Source organism: Triplophysa rosa, linkage group LG4 (assembly GCF_024868665.1).
Source record: "Triplophysa rosa linkage group LG4, Trosa_1v2, whole genome shotgun sequence".
NCBI classification, from domain to species: domain Eukaryota; kingdom Metazoa; phylum Chordata; class Actinopteri; order Cypriniformes; family Nemacheilidae; genus Triplophysa; species Triplophysa rosa.
The window spans coordinates 6,315,655-6,338,587 of record NC_079893.1 but is presented as its reverse complement, the minus strand read 5'-3'; the positions used below and the strand labels follow the sequence as shown (position 1 = coordinate 6,338,587).

The following is a 22,933-nucleotide window of genomic DNA, read 5'->3' as shown; positions in this document are numbered from 1 at the left end:
CGTGTGCAGGTGAGCGACAGTGACTACGAGGACGAGCATCCCAAGCACTCGTTCGTCAATCACTACATGAGCGACCCCACCTATTACAACTCATGGAAGCGTCAGCCCAAAGGTGTGAAAACCGGTGGAGGCTTCGAAGACTGTACCCCGACAGACGCGGAGGGGGGTTATTATCAGACTGTGGTGACCCAGCACAGCGTAGGGGGCGTCTACACCCCCACAGGACAGCCCGCACCGGGAACACGCACCCCAGTGACTGGCTTCTCATCGTTTGTCTGATTAACTTACGAGATCAACTCAAAAACAAGCGGGAGGCTGACAAACAGGACCCTGAACGGGACCAGTCGCGTTGTCACGGAGCATCAAAGAAACTGAATGTGTTTTCCCAGAGACGAATATCCTCTAATTCCCCCGAAATGTGTGTGTTAGATCTCCTCTCTTCAAAGAAGGGAAGGTATTAAAGTATCTCATTGTTAATGTGTTAATCATTTCTGGGTGGATTTTGGAAGATTAACCGCGACCCGACGGGAGCGGAGACTTTACACTGTGAGACTCTTTAGCAGGAGGCGATACTCATTTCTCAAAGACTCAAAGAACCACAACGGAGGCCGGAAATTCCTTTGTTGTTCCGTAGCAACTCCGCGGGATTAGTCGTAATGTGTGGACAAACACACGCTCGAGTGATTCAGCGAATAACTTCCTCACCTCACCCATCCCTGAAACTCTATTTGAAGATCGCCGGAAATCTGACTTGTACAGTGTGTGGTAGATTGGAATAACTTGTTTGTGTGTGTTTTTGTGTCGAAGATGGGTGAAAGAAGCACTGAAAAAAAACTGCCTTTGCACATGTATTGCTCTCTTAAACCAAGAGAGTGATGCTTTATCCAGAAAGAAAACGTGACCCTGCCTGTGAAGACCCAGCTCAAGGCATTTTTTTGTGATTTACTGTTTTCTACTTCAAATCATCCTAGTGAAAATATAACCTTGATATCTTTAATATTGACTGAGTGAGGCCATGTCAAATATTGAAATCATTGTGAAATTATTGGTTGATATCAAACTTTGAGGCTCAAAACGTCAGAATTAGATTTTGAGACTTTAGGCTGTTTTTCACAGGCCGGGTCACAAACGTGCGCTCACAACAGATGCTTTCTTAGGTTAGCAATACTGTATGTAAATGATGCTGGATGTGTGTATATTTTTAGGATCACTTTTGTACGAACAACGTTTTTACTGTTGTGCAGATTTGTGCCAAGTCGACGTAGTTCTTTAGTGACGTTCATTTCTGCAAGTCACAATCACGCTGTTTGTTTGACTGGCTTGCTGTGTGTGTACAACCCAGTCACCCAGAGAGTTGATAAGAAATCCAAATATACACCGATTTTTCATCTCATTCGATGTTGAACAAGTATTTATTTCACTATGAAAGAGAGTGCTGAATAAATAAAACGCACAGGTAAAATGATCATAATTGTGGTGCACAGAAGTTGAGAGTGGTGTTACAGATCTGGGGTGGGAACAAAAAGGTTGCCAGTTTGAACCCTTTAAAGGAACAATTTTTTACTCGACAAAAATGAGAATTCGTTCAATCGTTTACTCACTCTCGTGTCATTCAAAACCTGTATGATTCTTTCGTTTGTGAAAAAAATGAGATATTTTGAGAAATGTCTTAGTGGTTTTGTGTTCATACAATGGAAGTCAATGGGGACGAAAGTTGATTGGTTACCAACGTTCTTCAAAATATCTTCTTTTGTGTTCTGTAGAAAAAAGGGGAAAAAAGGTTTGAAACAACATTTTTTCTTATAGGTATACAGTAATTCAGACCCAACACATGCAGTAGGCTGTGTTTAGAATACTAAATTCTATTTTTTTGTAGTATACAGTACACTGATAAGAAGTTTATATGTTGGAAAAAATAATACTGTACTACAGTATATAGTGACATTTAGATATCTCATATTTGCCCTTTGGTTACTGAGGTTAAAGGCACAGTTTACTCGAAAATAAGAATTCTGTCATCATTTACTGACCCTCGAGTGATCTGTTATTTATCAAATGTCTTTGTTCTGATGAACACACAGAAAGATATTTGGAAGAATGCTTGTAACCAAACAGTTCTTGGCCACCATAGACTACCATAGTAGGAAAATATTACCCCAGAATATGCCCAGAGCGATTTGCTTTCCTACATTTTTAAAATATCTTCTTCTGTGTTCAACAGAACAGACATTTATAAAGAACTTTTTCCTACTATGGTAGTCACTGGTGACCGAGAACTGTTCGGTTACAAACATTCTTCTTAATTTCTTTCTCTGTGTTTATCAGGACAAATTGATACAGATTTGGAACAACTCAAGTGTGAGTAAATGAAGAATTTTTATTTTTGGGTGAACTGTTCCTTTAACACAGGTACTGTATGTATAACAAGACTCCGTACTTCAAACGCAGTGGCCGAACTTGGACATACAATACTTGTGTGAATACGTCTATTCTACGCAAAATTCATCATTTATAACAATGAATAGACATGGTCGGTCTACTTGACAAGTTCCGCATCTAAATGAGCAACGCATTAGGTTAAAGGACAGGAAGGACTATGCAGAGTATTGTTTATCTGAATGACACAACTGTATGCTCTTCAAAGCAACTAAAATGTTAGTCGATGTTCCTACAGCTATATTACCCACAATGCATTCTGTATGCATTTACCAGCATTGTACTCAAGTACTCTTAAAGTGAGTCGTTGTGTGTTGAAATAGTCAACATGTGCAGTGTGTGCATCACAATGAACACTTACACTATCGTGGCATTGAACCGAATCGAGCCTGTAGGTCACAATTGCTTTTGTAAAACAATACGCATTTGTCTTTTACATTTTTGTAACTGCTGCGATTGTTTTTTAGTTTTCTGAACCCTTAACCCTAAGTATTTAACTTTGAGCACCGTTCTCACAACTGACAAAAATCATACTTAAACTGTGATATGTTTAGTGGTGTGTTGTTCCTTTAAACTTATTATTCTTACATTGAAGGAACCCAAGCTATGTTTAGTGTCTGCAATATCATGAACACCTTTTCCCCCCAAATGTACAAAATCTACCTACAATTAATTTTACATCCCTTTAGTGTAATAAATAAAACCACTCGGTTTATAACTTCATGCAAATTCCCCAAGCACTAAACCAGACAGAACTGTATGTGATCCAACTATACATCCAAAAAGCCACACATTGTTTTACATCTAGTCAGCAGACTGTAGCTTGCGAGTAATTCTTTCCACTTGACATTTGAGCACATGACATGATGTTGGTAAATTCGCTGACATTATTCCCTAAACAAATGACCTTGCAGCTCTCTTATTTACAATAATGGCGACTGAAAGGCAACAGAAGTCAACGTTATTTGCTGCGTTCATGCGATGCAGTTTCCTGTCTTCTGTAAAATGTTCATTGAAGAGATCCACCGTGGCCCTTTAAAAGTATTTGGGTGCTCCGTTATACCTACAAATGTATACATCTTAATAGATTACATTAGTAAAATGACAAACATATGATGTTAACCCCCCCTCACATTCACAACACGTTTTATGTCACAGGTGTCAAACACATTTTTGTATCTATTTCAATAACAGTTTTTAAATGTGGCTCAAATCTTTTTTATGGTCCGCTGTTGCAACCCTTTATCAATATTATGGCCTGTGATATTGAGGCTTTATCATTGTAATGCACTTGTTTTGAGTACTACGATTAAATGGACGAGATACGTATTTTACCGATCATCTTTTTCCTCCTTTTTCTCCATTTAAGGTTATTACTGCCGTTCACACGATGTGGATTTGTTTTTTAAATCAAGCGTGCGCTCAGGCACAGATCTGATTGTGTCATTTTCTGCACGGATATCAGTTTCTATAGTAATGCAGGCATCAACACATCTCACATTCTTGTAAATGACTTTTACAAGAACTGGAGGGAGGGAGACCGAATGAGGAGAGCTGCCAGAAAGCTGAAAATCCTGCCTTTGCTTACGAACATCACAGTATTTAGTCGTAGTGCTATAACATCCTTAAGTAAAAAGCAGCCTTGATTTTTCCAACTATAATGGGACCACAAAAGAATAACAGATCTCTTTTTCAAGCCGGTTTAGCAGTTAATAGCTTTTAATTTTGTCCAGAGCATTCAAAAATATACAGGATGCATTTTTCTAGAAGTGCTTATTTGTATTTTTACATGAAAATAGTTTAAATATTGTCTCTACTTGTAATCAAACAAACCGATGTTTTCACAGATGGAGTTTAGACACACTATTCAAGCATTTCATCAACAAAGTAGTATTTAAAAAATTAGGTTTTGAAAATATTGGTCATGCTGTAACAATTCTGTACAAAAGGATTGTTTTTTCAATTGTTTCTGATTTTTTAGATGGACACATCTTGGTATGGCCAGCAGAAGAGTTTCTTTCATTTAGTCTATATCAAGAGCCTCTCTGCCTCCGCCAAAGCTCTCTCCATTTCCTCCACATCCAGATTGAACAATGCTCGATCCTGCTGGAGCTTTTCATGGTTTTCCGTCAGGTCTCTCATGGTATTCTGCACTTCCTAGAAGCGTTCACAAAGACCAAACTGTGATTCACATTACAAATCCTATTGTAAGCCACTGAGGTGAGCTGTACTTTTGTAGAGGAATTGTCAAAAAAAGAAAAAAACATTTCAAATGAATATGATTGTGGACTTTGGGTTTGTAAAAAATTCATTCTAGTATAGTAAAATATCTATAATGTCTGGAGAGTGCTGCTGTGTAAAATGTTTAATTCAGATAAAGAAATGCTAATAGTGATACTGATACTGACCTGTAAATTTGCTGCATGCTCCTGAGCCATCTCTCCAAACAGTTTCAGTTCAGTCAAAAGATTTTGGGAAACAGTCTGTCATTACAACAACAAAATTAAACAATAAGAAATAAATCATTTTTTATAGGCGGTTACATTCTATTCACTATAAATGTATCACTGGTTATAATAATCATAATAAACTATTTCTGTTTTAATGTCACGTGATGCTACCCTATCACCTACTACAATTTTATATAATAGTACACAAATGACTTAACATGCAAGATAAAATATGCAGTTATATTGAGTTACCATAATTTCCTTTCTTTGTTCTTCTTTCTGCTGTGCTGTTTGGCCCAACTTCTCCCCTGAAACTGAATTTGAGGTTGTTAGATTCAAACAAAACCAAAAACATCTCTCACCGCCATGTGTTAGGACTAATGATCCAGCAGACAGGTAAAAACCAATCACCTGGGTCGAGATTTTCTGCAACAAGTAAGACATGGCAGTCTCGCAGCTGTTTCTGAATTTCTCTGTTTTCCCCCTTGATGTCCGAGCATCGATGGTTCAGTTCAGTTACTGTTACCTTTAAAAACATCATTCAAGAATTAGTGACTTATCTTCCCAATAATAGTATACTTCTTTAATGTATTTGAGTAGATGACTGGATCATATCCTTGACATAATCACCTTCATTTCTTCAAGCTGTCTCTGCAGGTCTTCATTCGTTGCAGTCAAGTTTCGATTCTGTTCCCTCAAGTCATTTTGCGGTCCATATCTTGTGGTTGGTCTAAGAAAAACAAAATATGTACTTAACATTCCAAATAACACATTTCATTTTTAAATCCGTATTACAGATGAATTATTCTTACCACCATCATTATACTTACACTTTTAGAGATCTCTGCTGGCTCTTTCTGAAAAAATTGCACAACATATTTCATTAAAATGTGTCAAATAAATATGTAATTATACATATATGTTAAGAATAGCATATTTGGTGATAAAATTGTTTTTGACAGATTCACTCACTTGTTGTCTGTGTTGTTTTTGGCATGTGCTGTTTTGGATGTCACACCGGTCTGTGAAGGGATGGCATCTTTCACTTGAACTTTCTTCATGACTGAAGCCTTCAGAAGAACACAGAATCTCATACACTTACATGCAAAAATGTGTTTCAGTAAAGGTCAGTTCTAATCATAAATTCTGTAAAGAAATAACGTTTGCACATCTCACAGTTATATAGGCCTATTTAGTGCTTCATACAAAAACCATTGCATTTGGGTAACAAATAACACGTATTTTTAATATCAATTTATGCTTGAGAGACAAATACAATTATAAGGAACCGTTTATATTTTAGGTGCTACAGTAGTGAAAGGTACTTTTAAGGGTGTCGCTTTACCATGTTGCATGTTACATTGGTCTTTATTATGAAAGGTTTCAAAACATGAGACACTAACATTACTGTGACTCGTGATGGTCTAGTTAAACGTCACAATCTCACAAATCAGACATTCACAAAAATGAGGGCCACAATGAAGTATACTACTGATAAACTTACCACAAAAACGAATCTTTTTGCAGAGAAAGGTTACGTTTTAAAGTCCCGGTTTTATTCAGCGCCACCACGGATTTTCAAAATAAAATGCGTCACTTCCGCCTCCTCCCCTACTCATCCGTTTTGGCTGTAAATGTGATATTAATAAATGGCGTTAAAACGCAGCGAATTTTAAACGTGAATAAAATACGGTCGGTAAAGTCTTAAATGTGTAAAATTGCCTAGTAAGTGGCCTAGTTTTGTATTTAACAATAAGATGTGTTGATATGATGTCCTCCTTTCCAGCAGAGGGCGCGGAGGGGCTTTTGTCTCGCGTTATAAACGAGAGGAAGAGACGCGGCGGTTTAGTTCAAATTTTGCAAGGAAAAAATAAGTAGCCAATGGAGGGAAGTTGCATTTAGGTATTGTGCTTTATTGCTTATTTATTTAAAAAATCTAAATCCATTTGATTTTTAAACTAATGTCTATGTGTGTATGTATATTCGAGTCATCGAAATGTCAAGAACTGTTTGCTTTCTTCAATTTTGCGTTGGAAATGTTATTTTGAGCTCATGGATGTCTTGGGTCTGTCAGATTTCTAGTTTTAGATTTTGGAAAAACGCATACATTATAATCAGATTGGTTAACTAGATAGATAAGAGTAATTCAACCAAATTATGTTTATTGTGTGTAATTAACCAAATTATTGAAAACCGTTTACCGCGCTTTGCTTTTTGTTGTGCTTTTATGTTGCTGCAATTGCTTCCATTTTTTACCTCATTTGTAAGTCGCTCTGGATAAAAGCGTCTGCTAAATGTAAATGTATTGGGTGTAGCTTAACCAAATACTACTGTTACAGTTCATTGTTACTGATCAATAATTTACACGCTATCGATCGTCTTTTCTCACTATATATTATTTAGATTTAGTGCAGTTTTCCACATGAGCTGAAGATGGAGCAGTTGAATCTAGGGTAAGTTTGATCTTTTTGTTGTTTTTTTCTTTATATTTTTCTGAGTAGCAAATAGTAATGTTAACAGATATTTGACAACCTGCTTATGGGTATTTGACGGTTAACGTGTCCATGTGAAGATTTCGTTGCTTGTCTAACAGACGTTGTATATGGCACCGTTTCTTTCAAAATGTATTGTCAATTATTGACACTTTTCACTTTAAATTGGTAGGTGATGTGTCAAATGATTTTAAATTGAATGTTGTCTAGTGTGAGGTTCCTTGTATAATCCTTTACACATAATAAAGCTGAAAATGCGGTTTAAAATATTTTTAGATAGAGTGAAGAATTTAAACGGTGTCCAACTGCCTTTGTCTTCTAAATAAAAGCTGTATTTTTAGATGAACAAGTCACTCAAATAGTTATCGATCTCATATAAATGGTCCAGTCTGTCTGCTAGTGTTGAAAATGTTCAAATGCTTTTTTATTTTGTGAAGTCAAAGCTGTCAGAAAAAAATAGGGCTCAACAATAAGATCTTTTTCTGCTGGCCGATGAGGACAGAATCTTAAATGTGTAGATTCTGTGCCGATATTTTCACTCACCCAAAGATGAAATCATGTTATAATCCCTTTATTAGTTATCTTTAGAACACATAAAAAGTTGTTACTGACTGCTGCTAGCCGTTCCTTTGTTTCATCCCCCTGCAAGACAAAATGCTCTTTTGTACATAATATGGAACTGCCATAAGAATGCAAGAAATATTGATGATAATTTGACTTGCAGTAAATGTGTATCCATGTGTTGTTTGTTTACATAAATAGATTTCTTTTGTACAGGTTATACTGTATTGTGTTGTATCTTGTTACCAAATAACTATATACATTTATGTGGCCACGTTTGTTCTACACAGAAATGAGGGAAGAAAATCTTCCAGAAGGAGGTTGTCATCAGTATGTATCCTGTCTTTTATCATCCATATTAGGATCTGAATAATGTGATGCTCTATTAAAGACATGCGAAATGATAAACGTTTCTCTTTATTGTCCCCAAATAGATTTTAAAAGCTCCTCGGACATCTATGAGAGTACCCGAACAAGAGGAGCAACAGGTGAATAAGTGGCTCAATGGTTTAAGTGTTTTTTTTTGTTGTTGTTGGAATTGTTTCTTTGTCTAATAAAGTTTTATTTTGCTGTTTATGTAGGAGGAGGTCACCAAGCCTATTGAGAAGAATAGAAATTCACGGCGAGTGAGTTTTGCAGCTACGAAAAATGTCCGCGTTTTTTCGAAGTAAGTTTAATGATCTCAACCTAATAATGGAAAAAAATGCATAAAATGATAGATGCACATTGTAACGAGGAAGGCGGGACGAGAGCCGTGAGGGAACGGTGCGAGGCCAGTGACGCGAGTGATAATGAGTGTCAGCTGCGCGTTGCACCGGTCTCGCACCTCTCACGGAGGAGCGGAAGCATAAAAGGACGAGAGAAGACCAGGCCTGGACATTGTGTTGAGTTTTATTTATGTTTGTGTGGCCGGCAGTTGACCGTGAGGTAGCTGTCGGCCCTTTACTTTCGTGTTGTGGTTGGTTTTATTTTATTAAAAGTTTATTTAATGTTCGCCGGTTCCCGCCTCCTTCCTTCCTTACTTTGAACATTGTTACACACATGTAATATATAGACAATGTTTTTAATTTCACAGCGATGCAAAGAGTGAATCTCCCATTCTGGCGTCTGTTCCGAACACAGCTGTCGGTGAGTGTTCTAGTTGTTTATAGTTTGTTGTTAAGTTTATTTTACCTAGAGTTAGCTGTCACTTACTATCAGTGTTTTTATATTGAACTGTGTATTGAAATATATGTAGGCTGTCCCAGGTGTAGAATACATGAATTCTGTATATCACCATATAAAAATACTGCCACTGTTATATACCTCATTGCGCTTTGCTTTTAAATTAAACAGGAGATTGCAGACCAGAGGAAAAGTAAGTCATTAATCGTACTATTTCATATAACAGGCACACTGTTCAAATTGTTAAATAAATATTTTTATTTGATTGTGTGTGTGTAATATATAAATAATATATGATTATAACATCATTGTCTCTCTAATGAAAGGATTCTGAATTTTGTTGAAGAGGGACATCACCACATCAAAGGTAATGTTTTTAGGACAAAAAAACACAAACCTTTCAGTTCATGTAGTTGGATTTAAAATAAGACTTCAGTTGTACTTTGTGGTCTTCACTGCTTTGGTAATACAGTTTCTTCTGATCTCATGCAAGCAAGTTTTCTTTTTATGAATAATTCTCACAATCAGAGAATGAATTACTAAAGCTATGTATACGTTTTTTTTTTTTTTTTTCGTTTCAGGCCTGGACACTTTGTTAAACAATCCTCTTTATGTATCCCAGCATCTGGGCAGGGTCAGTACCAGTTTATCTAATGCTGAAAATGAAAACGTGCAAACAAAACATGTCTACATATCATGTGTTTTCGTCTTGCTTTTTCTATATCATTTTAGGAGAACTTCTTCTCAGATCCCGTCCTGCAAGATGACTGTGTGGATAAAACAATTTTGCTTGGAGAAGAGACTGGATACATGGATATGACACACAGCCACACAATCACAATTGATCAGGATAATGAAATCAAACAGGTCATCGGGGATGCAGCACAGATCATCGGGGATCAGAGTGTTGCCGGTCAGAAGCGCATGTCATGTTGCACAAAAGTCGAGACTAAAAATCCAAACATGGACTCAGACTTTAATGCTTTTCTTGCTAGTATATCGCTACCCACTGTAAAAACTATTGTACCCTCATCTTCTAAAAAAGAGCTTGCCGATACAAACACATCGGAAATTGACAAGGAGAATCACTTGCCATCGTTTTTAATGCAACAAGTTCAGCATTCCATCACCAAAGTTAACCCACAACAACCAAGGGGACTTCAACGTAGACGTTCCCGTGTTGCATTTTCTGAAGACGATACTGTGGAAGTGACCACAAGTCACACTGCCGTTATCGAAAACAGAAGTAATGCTCAGCCTGTTTTGTCTTTTGTTTCTGGAAATAATGGTATTGCTTCAACACCGATGTTTTCACATGATGATAGCATGGAGCTCACTCAAAGCCAGACTGCCGCTATCACTGTTAACCTCACAGGAAATAATCAGTCGGCTCTGGATCACAACAGATCCCATTATTTCTCAGAGAACGATGATGCAATGGAGATGACAGGAATGTTTGATGTATCCTGTCGAGAAAAGGAACACGCAATCAGTATGAAAGAAGAAACTTCAATTTCCAAAGCAAGCAAAATATCCCCTTTCAATGTGGCTGGAAATGGAGAGATAATGGATCGAAACAAACCAGGACATTTTCAAAGCAATCTCACAATAGCCCAACCTGCTAATTCTGATGATATGGAGATGACAGAGACTTTAGATGTATCTTTTCAAGAAAAAGAGAATACAGCCAGTGTGAAAAACGAAAGTCTGTTTTTATGTCCCAAAATAAGCAAGAAGTCCTCCTTTAAAGGGATTGGAAATGGTGTAATAGTGGATCAAAACAAATCTGGTCATCTTTCAGTAGCTCAAGGTGCTAATTATGATGAAATGGATATGACACAGTGCCAAACTATTGTTATTGAGTCCGAACAGTTCAATGGAGAGAAGTCATTGATTAACTCGAGGAGTTTGTCTAATGTATCCATGTCTAGTTCTGTTCGGGATAAAGAACATACAGCCAGTATAACAGAGGGAGCTTTGCTTCAAATTCACAGACCAAGTAAGATGTCCTCCATTAGAAATGAAGAGATAATGGCTCAAAACAAATCTGGCAATCTCTCAATAACCCAACCTGCTTATTCTGATGATATGGAGTTGACCGAGGCCTTAGAAGTGTCTGTCCAAGAAAATGAATATACATTCAGTAAGATGGAGAAAATATCACTTCCGTTTTCCCAAATAAGCAAAAAGTCTTCATTTGATGTGACTGGAAATGCCGAGATAATGGTTGAAAATAGATCTTGCCGTCTTCCAATCCCCCAGACCGATCATTTTGATGATATGGAGATGACACGGTGTCAAACTATCGTTTTCGAGGCCAAACAGTTTAGTGCAGACAAACAGTTAAGCAACTCAAGAAAGAGTATGCCTCATGCATCCATATCAAGTTCTGTTCAAGATGAAGATTTGGAAAGGGAAGCTCTGCTTCAAATTCACAAACCAGGTAAGATGTCCTCTATTGATGTGTTTAGAAATGAAGAGAGAATGAGTTTAAACGAATCGAGCAATTTCTCAATAGCCCAGACTGCTGATTCTGATGATATGGAGATGACAGAGGCATTAGAAGTGTATGTTCAAGAAGGAGAATACACAGCCAGTGCTTATCCATATCCACAAATAAGCAAGAACTCAGCTATTGATGTGTTTAGAAATGAAGAGAGAACGAGTTTAAACGAATCGAGCAATTTCTCAATAGCCCAGACTGCTGATTCTGACGATATGGAGATGACAGAGGCATTAGAAGTGTATGTTCAAGAAGGAGAATACACAGCCAGTGCTTATCCATATCCACAAATAAGCAAGAACTCATCTATTAATGTGACTGGAAACGGGAAGATTGTGGACCAAACCAAATCTGCCAAGAATTTCTCAAACCTTGATGATATGGAAATGACACAATGTCAGACTGTCGTGCTTGAGGCTGAAAATTACGAGAGGGTCAAACCGTTGGGTAAATCAAGGAATAGTTTGAACCTTGTAAGTTCATTGTCCAGACCTGATGTTGACGGAGTGGAAATGACCCAGGCATTCACTGGCAATATCATGTGGAAGAGCCTCATATCCACTGAGAAAAGGAAGACTGACGGAAATCTGTTGCCTTCAGCACAAATTTATCCACAGCCGGAACCGTCTGACTGCACGGACGTAATGCATCAAGCCAGTAGTTTAGGTATAGATGATGAAATGGAATTTACAGGTTGCAATACGATTGCAATTGACACACAAGGAACTTTGGCAGGCACTGGTGCAAAGATCAAAGCAACTGAAAGTGCACTTTGGGCATCAACATCTGTTTCTTGCCCAGGATCAAGTGAAGAACAGAATGAGGTGTCTGAAGCTGCCAAGAGTGGTATTAACCATGAAGTCTACAACTCAAAACATATCCCATTCTCTTCAAAGTCAGATCTTGATAATAGCGGACTCAAATGCACTAATGTGTCAAAGTCGTACACAGCAGCTGACATGCAAGTGGACGGAAATTCCAATTCAATGACCACAGGATCTGTTGATGAAGACAACAACATGCAGGTTACAAAAGTCATCACAATGCCCATCGAAACACAAGAAAATATTACATTTAATCAGAGACAAGCAACGAATGTGGAGACCTCCAGGAATGAAGAGAAAGTAGCAGAGGGTCCGGAGCAGAGCTCAAACTCGGTCCAACTTGAACTTTCCTCAACTGAGTCTGTTGCAGATTCCTTTACTAAAGAAGAGCTACGACATGCAAAATCAAGACGGAGAAGTTTGGTAGACTTTCAGATGGAGCTTCAAAATATGTCACGCCGTCTTAAAGAAGAGGTATTGAAGGTAGCAACTGCGCCTTTGCCCTCATGTTCACTTCCGGAGATGTCTCATAAGGGTAAAGAGCAATGTGAAACTGCCATTTCTACAGAGCCGGCGTCAATTGTTACACCTAACGTCAAACAGAAAGATAAATCTTTTCAAAATGACAAGACCACACCATTCAGTCTTAGAAAGCATCCTTTCTTATCAAGGGTTTCATTCAGTGGCGTTATGCCGAAACTTCCCAAGAGAGCTACGGCTATAACTCCGAACAAGACCGTGACCCCAAGTACTCGCGATTTGCAGTGTTTTTCTGTGGAGAAACATTTGGATATCAAGCAGAACAGCAACTGCGAAACAGTCAACATCAACGATGAGGAATTTCCCGAGATGAACAGCGAAGAGGATTTGTCAGGAAGTCTTGAAAATTGGCCGATTCACAAAGAAGAGGAACGAGTGGATTCTTCGGCTGCACTTATGGATGAGGAGCTCTTAGAGAATGATGTCTTTGAACCAGACGTGAACACCAGTCAGGCTTTGAAAAGACTGTATCTTGAAGAAACCAATGTTACAGCGGAACCAAACAAGAAAGCATACATCTCTGACATGGTGAGCAAGACATTTTAATCATTTTCTGCTTAATCATTTGTTGGCTTGATATTTCCACTACTTGCTTGGAGGTTGTTCTGTAATAAAGTGTTAAGCGTGGGCTCCATTCATGTGCGTTATTATGCTAATGCATCAGATTTCTGTCTCCTCAGGGGTCTGACTGTCATGAAGCTGGCGTACAGTGGGAAGGTAATTTTACAAGTCACGCCGCTCAGAATCGCAGCGCAAAGACAAGAGAAGATACAGGAGTTTATGAATCCAGTGAGTTGCACGTGTCTGTTATCGGATACATTAAAATGTTTAATCGCTGTGCAGTGAGAGAGGGTTTTTGTGGTGTTTTAATAAAGAAAACATCTACTTTACAGCTCTCAGAAGCTCCCACTATGAATCTCATGTAGATGGGACGTCGGATTACAAATTTGATTTCAACAAGGTACTAGTATTTTCACATGCGTAAGACTGCATTTTGAGAGTACATTTTTTAAAATAAGTGTTGTTTTATGTGTTTTTCAGTACAGGGAAACACTTATTAGTGTTTAACGTTTATTTATCCTTGAGATTTAGAGGAGTTTGTTATATTTTTGGATTTTGTGGTTACCTATGGTAGTGGGCGGTTACATTTTTTATTTGGATTTCAGTTTTGTTAACTTAATATCTTGTTAAAGATAAATGAAAATGTTATGACACATTAACTAGGGTGACCATACGTGCCATTTTTCCCAGACACATCCTTGCCAGGATTTCGGGTGCGTTCTCAAGAGGTCGCATTTGTCCACCGCATACGTCATGGTCACCCTACATTAACTCAAAATATTTAAAAAAATAGTTGTGAACTTTAAATCAAAATATGTAACTTTTACATATAAAAATTGTTTGAGCAAACATAACTTTATTATGTGCAGCTGATCCAACAGATCTTTTCCACCACATTTTATAAATACATTTTTAGGTATTTCTTCATAAAATTAATTTGTAAAAATGCTTCAGAAAGTACTAGATTTATGTACTTAAAGTCCCCCTGTGGTTGATAATTTTACTCATTAAAACTAGGGGTGTAACAATATTATCGATATCGTGTTATCGTAATAGCAAAATTGTCTCAATATTATTGTGGTCACATGACTGGATGAAACGATAGGTCTTCTGGGCCTATCAAGGAGAATGTTAGAAAAAATTATAGATTTTACCTTTGTCAAGGTCCATCTGGTGCAGTCATTTTATTTTATAAAGGGATTTTTAGATCATTTGACCCATCTCATACTATAACTCATACCTCTAAGCAACAGTTATGATTCAAAGATAAAGAAAAGAGGATGCTTATGGCACGCTTCCAAGTCATTATTTGTCATTTTAAATATTGCAATAATTTCGTACAGTGGAGCTTATTCCGAGGTATTATACATTGACATTGTTATATTGTTACATCCCTAATTAAAACGAACTAAATACTCAGAAATGGTTTAAAATGATAAATTAGCACACGGTTTGTCTTAAAGCATGTTAAAAACAACATAAACATATAAAAAACATTAAAAACTAGATTTTTACCACTGGGGGTCTTTAAGTATTAAGGCTGAAATAATGTATTTATTACATTAAGGCCCGGTTTCACAGACAAGGTTTAAGGCTAGTACCAGACTAAAATGAATGTGTGACCTGTCTTAACTCAATATAACTTGCCCAGAAACATTAAAATATATCAGTGCCACTGTTTTGTCTTAAGATGCACACCAGTAATATATTTTTCTATGGTTTTTTTATGAAAGGAACATAAATATCTTAATTCAACTAAGGCATAGTCCTGGCTTAAAGTGATAGTTCACCAAAAAATGAAAAATCTGCCATCATTTACTTACCCTTTTGTCATTTCAAACCTGTATGAATTTCTTTCTTCTGCAGAGCAAAAAAAGATATTTTGAAGAACGTTGTTAACCGAACAGCGATGGCAGCCATTCGCTTGCATTGGTTTTTTGGTCATACAATAGAAGTTAATGGGTGCCACCGCTGTTCGGTTATCAACATTCTTCAAAATACCTTCTTTTGTGTTCTGCGTAAAAAAAGAAAGTCATACAGGTTTGAAATGACAAGAGGGTGAGTAAATGACGACAGAATTTTCCTTTATTGGGGTGAACTTTCCCTTTAAGCTAAGCCGTGTCTTTCAAACCGGGCCTAAGTGCAGTAAAAAGTATGTGTTATTCATAATGTAGTAAAGGAAAGAATGTTGCAAAGTAAAAACACTGGTAAATTGCAGATAACTGATAGCATTGAACAAGAGACTCAAGCCATAGAGACCATAATAATATCATAGAAACAAGAGTGTGGATTATGTTGAGTCGGGGTTTATAGCAAAAGCGCCTCTAAGGGTGACTTCAGTGGAGTTTTCTTGAGAACGTCTAGTTGATCACCGCCTTGTTTCTTTTACCAGAAACTTGAGGACGGAAGCATCACCGTGAAGGAGTTCCTGAGCCACTTCGGTATCAACTTCTTCATCCATAAATCTAGACCAAGTGCTCTTCCTGAAAGTGTAAGTGTTCCCATTTTCTTCTGCTCTGCCTTATTGTGACTGACATCTATATAGGAGATGGTCTATCCGTAAATTTCTCTTTGCAGTGCAGAGCGGGAGAGACTCGCACCATGGAGGATGTACTGAAGGTGAAATACATACATCACCCTAAGCAGAGAGTGTATGAGCAAGATTGTAAAGAGCTTACGGAAATGGTGGAAAGGTGTGTAGTGGCCTGGCTTTGATCATGCTGTATGACATGACATCACTGCAGAATTTCAGTTAGTAGGTTTAATTGATCCTAGACACAAATGAAAGGTGAAGTGGGCAAACTGCCTAGCTAGCGGCACCAAACATGGGCACTTAAACATAATACTACAACCAACCACTTCAACTTTGCTTCCTTAATTATCATATTATATTGTTTTATGAAATTACATTCCTCTTAGACTTAAAGAACAAGTCCCTGAACAAGAAAAGTCCCTGAAATGCATCAACGGAGCCCTTCAGCGGGAGATATGTACACTCACAAAAGAGCAGGTGTGTTGTTTTTAAACCCGATTCTGCTTCAACTTTGGTTAAGAATCAATGCAATCATAGCACATGCTGCTACAGTCTGTCGTCAGGTGTAATGAGGTTCATCTTTGAGATTAAGCCATCTTCTTTTTTCCCAGCTTAAAAGCTTTGGCACCGCGTTGAAAGCGCGGAGAGTTTACTTTGGAAAAAGAAACAAAGCACTGTCTCACGAAATGAAGGGAGTCTTGTACTCTCAGTTCATCAAAACAACACAGGTAAAGGCATCTCCAACTTGAAAAAATACAAAATAAAACCGTGTTTCTCAATTGAACGTTCCGTTTTATATGTCTGAAAGATTGTATAAGGTTGGTGTATTTTTCACCTCGACATTTAGGATTCAAAACAACAGCTCATGGCTAAAATCAAGGAGACAGATGAAATGATGGAAGACTTAAATGGATGCATCAATGGTTTAGAGACTGGTACTGAAGACTTTCGTCTTCATTTAAACATTATGAAGTGGTGTATGTACACGGCTTTGTATATAAAACAGCTTTTTTCTAAACCAGAACTTGCAGCACTAGATGCTGCGATGGTGGGAAACAATCACAACTCTTCCCAAATCAGGCCAGACTTGAAAGCAAAGGAAGATGGTACTGTATCTTTAATTTGACAGAAATGTAAAGACCTATAAAATATTCAAGAAAAATAATGTTTTGATGTGTTGTTGTTGTTGTTATTAACAGATTTACACAAGCTTAATTTAGCTTTGACTGAGAAGGAGAGGTATGTCATTTTGTTAAATTGTTTGCTAAATCTTAGATCTGGAAAATGCGTGGGTCATTGGGTGATTTTTAATAGGCTCATTTAATATAATTGTGAAACTTTCAGGGGAATTGATGAGCTACAGATTCAACTGAAGACCTTTGAGGGCCAAGAGCAGAAGCTGCGAGAGGAATGCAGCGGCTTTAAGAGTCATCTTGCAACTTTAAACAGGTTATTTGCTTCTATCAGAAATGAGCCACACTGTCTACATAGCAAGTGTAGTATGAAACGCTTCCATAATCATCACTGGAGCTGTTCTAAACATCATAGTGCCGTAAATTGTTCGCTAGCCGTGAGTAGTTGCAGTTCGGGTTGGGAATCGAAAAACAATTCCCATTTGGAATCGGAATCGAAAGGCTAGGAATCGGATGCTTGAGATTAAAATTTGAATTCCTCTTATCAATTCCTGTGTGCATATTTTCAGAAAAGTACACGCGTTGCGTGATCTGCTGAAATCTCAATAAATAAATGTACATAGTGAGCATAGTTTAACTATAGTATTTGCTTTAAAAAGCACAGGAACTGCTAATTAACCATAGTTTCATTATAGTTACAACAGTTTAACCATGATGCAGTTCAACTATGGTAAAACAAATCAGATTTTAAATTTATCAGTAATAAATTAGAAAAAACATGGTTCTATGTGTGTATGTATATGTGTATATATATATATATATATATATATATATATATATATATATACAAAACGGTGCTCATAAATGTATACATTTTTTGCAAACAAGTCAATAAGCAGGCTAAATGACCATACAGTTGATATCTAAATGTTTTACTTCAACTGTGGAATCGATAAGAATCTAAATCGATAAACAGACTTGGAATTGGAATCGATAAATTCAAATGATTCCCAGCCCTAGTTGCAGTGCATGTAACACCGTGTCTACACCGGACGTGGCGCAGTGCGGCGCGACACGGCTTGTTCTAATGGTATTGTCGCGACACGTCCGGTGTGGACAAATTTTAAAATTATAATGGGTTCTAATTCGTTCTATTATCTCTTGTCGCATCGCGCCGCATCTGGTATAGACACGGTGTAACTCAGTGGTTCTCAAACTGGGGGCCGTGGCCTCCTGGGGGGCCCCAAGATGGTTCCAGGGGGCCACAGATTTTGTGGCATTTTAGAAATATAGATATTTATCATAAATTTTGTGCAATCAAACATCAGAATTGATGTTTGACCAACCAAAAGAATTGATGTTTTAGCATTGTTTAACTGAATATTTTCTTGGTTTATTTAAAGTTTAAGATTATAAGTCTTTATTTGGGGGGCCGCAAAGGAATGCACTCTACACAAAGGGGGCCTTACAACAAAAAAGTTTGAGAACCACTGGTGTAACTAATACGAATTCAAATTGTCAACTTATTCGCATTTAGCTTAATACCACATGTTGTGATATTAAGGGTGGTTTGTCTTGGTGTTTGTTTATTCTTAAAACAAGCCTTTTAACTTTTGAATTGCTCAAGATCAAATTGTGTTTTGTCTTTCAGTTTGAATGAGTGGCGTCTGGATGAGACGGATGAAAGAGGAGCTTTGTTTACTTTCCTTCACAACACTGTGCACCTGCAGGTGAAGCTACAAACACCTGCTGGTGAGTTGATGATTGCTTTACAATTACTTCAAAATGTTTTTGTTGTAAACACATTCAAAAGTAGCCTAAAATGATATTGTCTATCAGGGAAGGAATGGATGACTGAGGATGTAGAGCGGAATATGGACGCATCACTCCATTTGAGGCTGAATCGTAAGAGTTGTTTGTTTGTTTTTGTCATTTTTAGTCATTTCAATATTCTGTGTCTAGTTATTTATTCATACAATCCTGATCATCCAATCGTCGCTTATTTTTGCGAACATTGGCTGGATGTAAATGATCCCCTGCTTGTGTTACATTGTATTATAGTATGTTGTCGTTTGTATCATTTGCTTAATATGCTTTTCTTTTTAAAGTGGAAAAGTCTGAGTGTCATGCCAGCATGGTTCACAGATTGCTCGCACTGCACAATAAGTCTCAAGCTCATTGGATGCAAAAGTACACCACAACTAGACATATACCAGAGGTAAGCACGCTTTTAAGCAATGGACACATGGTTTTGCTACAAAAGCCAATAGGGATAAAATAAAAGACCGGTCCAAAATATTTTTTACATTTTTTGGTACTTGACAATAATGGCTCTTTTCCAATTTTAATTAAAAACAAACAAAAAGCTTCGAGGCATAACCAGGTGTTGCTCGTTTTGTCTGTCTTTCACATTTGCTCTAAATTTGTGCAAATTAAGCCAACCCGTCTGCACAACAGCTCTGGGACTTCATGTGTAAAACTTTGCATGGATTTTATCTTTAAAATGTGTGTACCCATAGACAAAAGTGTGTCCATAGGATGTGTGTTTTCTTTTGTATATAAATGTAATCCTGATATATAGTTGGAAAATGATGCGTGTACATTTCGATGTACATTACAACGTTTATACCTCAGGCCCCTGGAGTTTCCAGTATGACTAATAGTTGAGAACAGTGTAAAGATGATGTAAAGTGTTGTTTGAATGTTTCTGAACAGCTGCTTCATGGTGTCAGTTTGCTGGTGGGTCGTCTCCGACTTTTGGGTGAGGAGATTCATCGACTGAAGAAGTCGGGAGGACTGAGGCTTTGCATTCGACAGATCACTTGTGTGGACACGCAGTACGTCAACAGACATTTACCAGCTTTTACTCATTTTTAGTGTTAATGATTTGACATTTGTTTAAAAATATGCATGTTTGGAGGAATGCAATTAAAAGTGCTGTTTTTTAATTTCAGAATCCATATCATGTTCTCAAGCCTGAAAGCATTTGAAAAGTTTGAGTTAAGTCTGTTGGTCACCCCTGACTATCCTTTTGGACCACTACAAATACAGAACTTCAGAAGTCACATCGGCAACACCAGGTTTGAAAGCAATGTTTTCAGTGTTGCATAGAGTTGTTGCCGTTTTTATATGCTGTCATGACTCATGAGTGGAGCGAATAAACTGAGGTTGTTGTCTGATAAGAAATGTCCTGAGGATTGAAAGCGGTTTGCTGTGAATTGCATTGTTTTTCAATTATGTCGAGATAAGATATTAAATTCATAATAATTGGAATTCCGTTTTTTCGATAGAAAATCTATTTGTGGCTAGTGTACTTTATCACAGAACATCTTCGCTCCACGACAAACCAATTTTCATACTTTTATTCTTCCTAGAATGTAGGCTGCAATACTAACAGGTGGTGGAAATAAATTACATTTGTAAAGCAGTTTTCACTAGATCATGAAAATTGTTTATGTTATAATAAATGTGTATTATTTAATAAATATAATAATATGTAATGAATGATTGCTTATTTGTTATATTAAATGTAAGTACTATTATTATCATTTATTGTGTGTATGTACTATACATGTGGCAGAATTGACAATGATGCAGACTTTGACTTGAGTTGGTTGATTTACTAACATGTTTTACTTTGTTTAGGTTGAGCCAAATTGAAGACATTATGTCATCTGTCAGACCAGGCGAGAACTATCTGACAAACGTCCTCAAGAACATTCACAGTGATCTCCTGTGCTAGGATCTCAAACCTTCTGTATTTACTCCCTCCACCCTTCTGTTCATTTAAATCTTTGTATATTCGTGTTTGTATGTTCAAATATCCAATAAAAGAATAACCACAATGAACAGAGTTTGAAAGTTCTTTATTTGGGGTGGATACACTGGGTATATTGGGTCGTTTGGAATTCTGTGCACATGTAACCAGTTAACTCTAACCCATTCCAGTAATCGGTCTAACAGCTTTTGCACACTAGCTGGTCTCTGTTATGCCTTGAAATGACATGAGAGCATAGTTCTTATTACATCGCCTACTACTGGTCAACATTTTTGGACATACAGTAGTGGCCAAAAGTGATGTCCAGGGGCTTTTAATCTCCCCTCTGGTTAAATAAAACCAAATATGAAGTGTATGAAATATGTACACAAAACCTTTATGGTATTTATTTGGCAAAAAGGGCAAACTACTGCATATCTGGAAATGTTTTTTTTTTAAATGCATAGAAAAACAAAAGGCTAGCGCATACAACCTGAGCTTCACTTTACAATCCAAGCACAATGCTTTAAAATATAATTCTAACAATTTTGAATAAAAAGCAAAGGCGTTTATTTTCTAAAGTCGGACATCACTTTTGGCCACATCTGTTTGTGCAAAAATTAGGCAATGTCTGTAGGGAATTGTGCAGGTAAACATGACCTCATTTTGGTATTCAAGAAATTTTGTTCTGAATACCACGGAGCTAATACCAATTTACTTGCAGTAGTAACAACCGCTGTTGAAGATGGAGACATAGGTATGTAATATTAATTCCTGAGAGGAAATCGATGTGACATGGGAATCACAAATGCATTTAACAGCCATAGCATACAGTACACATTACTCATTACTGCGATGTAGCCTGGTGGAAAAAAATCATAAGAGTCTTTTAAGTGCATAGGCATTAGCCCTAATGCAATAAAACATTTATCATGCACACGCATTAGCAAAGATGCAACATATTATTAAATGGCAATGTTGTATACGCAATGTTGTGACTCTGAACAATTCACCAGCATGCAGACATTGACTGTGGCATTAAAGAAGCTCAACTGTTCAAGGAGCATCGTTTGCTGGAATATAATTGAGAATGATGGATCTCCAGCTTCTTTTGAAGGTACGTCTTTTTTATGTTATACCGTGGGCGTTTTTCACAGCACTAAATGACGAAGGGGTATCACATATTCACAGAGTACAGAAGCGGAGCTTTAGTAGTCATGTTGGTCTTTGTGTTATTAAAACACCATCAGCTCTTTGCTGAGTTCAGCTGTGTGTTCTGTAGTGCTGACTGGATGGAGTCTAATAGCAGGACAAGAGAGCTGAGTGTGGTTGAGAGTGCTGTCATTTCCAAATGTTCTTCCTAAAAAAAACAGACTGTAAAAGTAAATGACTTTGGTAGTCTAAGTAGGCTGTATTTAAAGGGATAGAACCCAAATATTAAAATTACATCGGGATTTATTCACCCTCATGTCATTCGAAATCTGTATATGACTCTTTATTCTGTGGAACATAAATGAAGATATTTTGAGAAATTAATTTTGGTTTTATGTCGATAGGGACCAATGTTTGGTTACCAACATTCCTCAAAATATCATCTTTTGTGTTTTGCACAAGATTTTTTTCTTTGGCACGGTTATTTTTTCTTTTATTATATTTAACAAACTTCCTATTAAAGCCAGAAAAAGCCATAGGCCATGATTCTCAGAAGATATTCGACCAGACAACGCTTTATTTAAGCCAATATTTTATGTGAAACTCTCCAAACTTTGATTCATTCCTAAATACATTTGGGTTAATGAACAGCATGCATTTTAGTTTGCTCGCACACCAAACTCCAAATTCTGAAAGCAGGGATTTGTTAGCATTGCTTTAATTTTTAATGTTATGCTTTTAAATTCAAGCACTCTGGTTGTTTGGCTGTTTTAATGACCAAATATTCATGCTTATGACTTGTGATTATCATTTTGATGCGATGCCCA

The 22,933-nt window shown here is 37.2% G+C and overlaps 3 protein-coding genes across 5 annotated transcripts in view; 2 read left to right on the top strand and 1 right to left on the bottom strand.

The window, feature by feature from the left end:
- The window catches only part of sdk1b (sidekick cell adhesion molecule 1b), a 188,498-nt gene extending 184,746 nt beyond the window's left edge, over nucleotides 1-3,752 (top strand). For both annotated transcript variants that reach the window (XM_057332366.1, XM_057332365.1), the window contains one exon: nucleotides 10-3,752. In XM_057332366.1, coding sequence (XP_057188349.1) covers nucleotides 10-279 — 270 coding nt within the window. In that variant the 3' untranslated portion in view covers nucleotides 280-3,752. The remainder of the gene's footprint in view (nucleotides 1-9) is intronic.
- A 385-nt stretch (nucleotides 3,753-4,137) lies between these two features.
- knstrn (kinetochore localized astrin (SPAG5) binding protein) lies at nucleotides 4,138-6,489 on the bottom strand. The gene is made up of 8 exons (XM_057332444.1): nucleotides 6,391-6,489; nucleotides 5,859-5,956; nucleotides 5,717-5,743; nucleotides 5,517-5,616; nucleotides 5,298-5,412; nucleotides 5,139-5,200; nucleotides 4,845-4,919; nucleotides 4,138-4,593 (listed from the first exon to the last, which is right to left on the bottom strand). The coding sequence occupies exons 2-8, from the start codon at nucleotides 5,945-5,947 to the stop codon at nucleotides 4,465-4,467; spliced, it is 597 nt and encodes a 198-aa protein (XP_057188427.1). The 5' UTR covers nucleotides 5,948-5,956; nucleotides 6,391-6,489; the 3' UTR covers nucleotides 4,138-4,464.
- Nucleotides 6,490-6,714: 225 nt separating this feature from the next.
- Nucleotides 6,715-21,034, top strand: knl1 (kinetochore scaffold 1). Of its 2 annotated transcripts, XM_057330645.1 has the most exons (27): nucleotides 6,715-6,788; nucleotides 7,290-7,339; nucleotides 8,230-8,269; nucleotides 8,374-8,427; nucleotides 8,521-8,606; nucleotides 9,015-9,067; nucleotides 9,275-9,296; nucleotides 9,430-9,470; nucleotides 9,685-9,737; nucleotides 9,836-11,546; nucleotides 11,622-13,498; nucleotides 13,651-13,759; nucleotides 13,864-13,931; nucleotides 15,924-16,022; nucleotides 16,109-16,224; nucleotides 16,451-16,541; nucleotides 16,676-16,792; nucleotides 16,912-16,999; nucleotides 17,087-17,170; nucleotides 17,264-17,303; nucleotides 17,409-17,513; nucleotides 18,849-18,949; nucleotides 19,037-19,102; nucleotides 19,306-19,415; nucleotides 19,913-20,034; nucleotides 20,152-20,277; nucleotides 20,843-21,034. In XM_057330645.1, exons 2-27 carry the CDS (start codon nucleotides 7,320-7,322, stop codon nucleotides 20,937-20,939), a joined length of 5,496 nt encoding a protein of 1,831 aa, XP_057186628.1. In that variant the 5' UTR covers nucleotides 6,715-6,788; nucleotides 7,290-7,319; the 3' UTR covers nucleotides 20,940-21,034. The 2 variants fall into 2 exon arrangements, with proteins under 2 accessions (XP_057186628.1, XP_057186627.1); XM_057330644.1 differs by having other exon boundaries at nucleotides 9,836-13,498.
- The last annotated feature ends 1,899 nt before the right edge of the window (nucleotides 21,035-22,933 follow it).

What these genes read in the sequence shown, in the direction of transcription:
- knstrn (XM_057332444.1), bottom strand. Translation starts at nt 5,947, where the DNA reads ATGAAGAAAGTTCAAGTGAAAGATGCCATCCCTTCACAGACCGGTGTG. An exon ending in GACAGCTTGAAGAAATGAAG is followed by an intron (nt 5,413 to 5,516) that starts GTGATTATGTCA and finishes ATGTTTTTAAAG; the next exon opens with GTAACAGTAACTGAACTGAA. An exon ending in TGCAGAAAATCTCGACCCAG is followed by an intron (nt 5,201 to 5,297) that starts GTGATTGGTTTT and finishes CCTCAAATTCAG; the next exon opens with TTTCAGGGGAGAAGTTGGGC.
- knl1 (XM_057330644.1), top strand. Translation starts at nt 7,320, where the DNA reads ATGGAGCAGTTGAATCTAGG. An exon ending in AAGCATACATCTCTGACATG is followed by an intron (nt 13,499 to 13,650) that starts GTGAGCAAGACA and finishes CTGTCTCCTCAG; the next exon opens with GGGTCTGACTGTCATGAAGC. An exon ending in ATCACTTGTGTGGACACGCA is followed by an intron (nt 20,035 to 20,151) that starts GTACGTCAACAG and finishes TTTTAATTTCAG; the next exon opens with AATCCATATCATGTTCTCAA.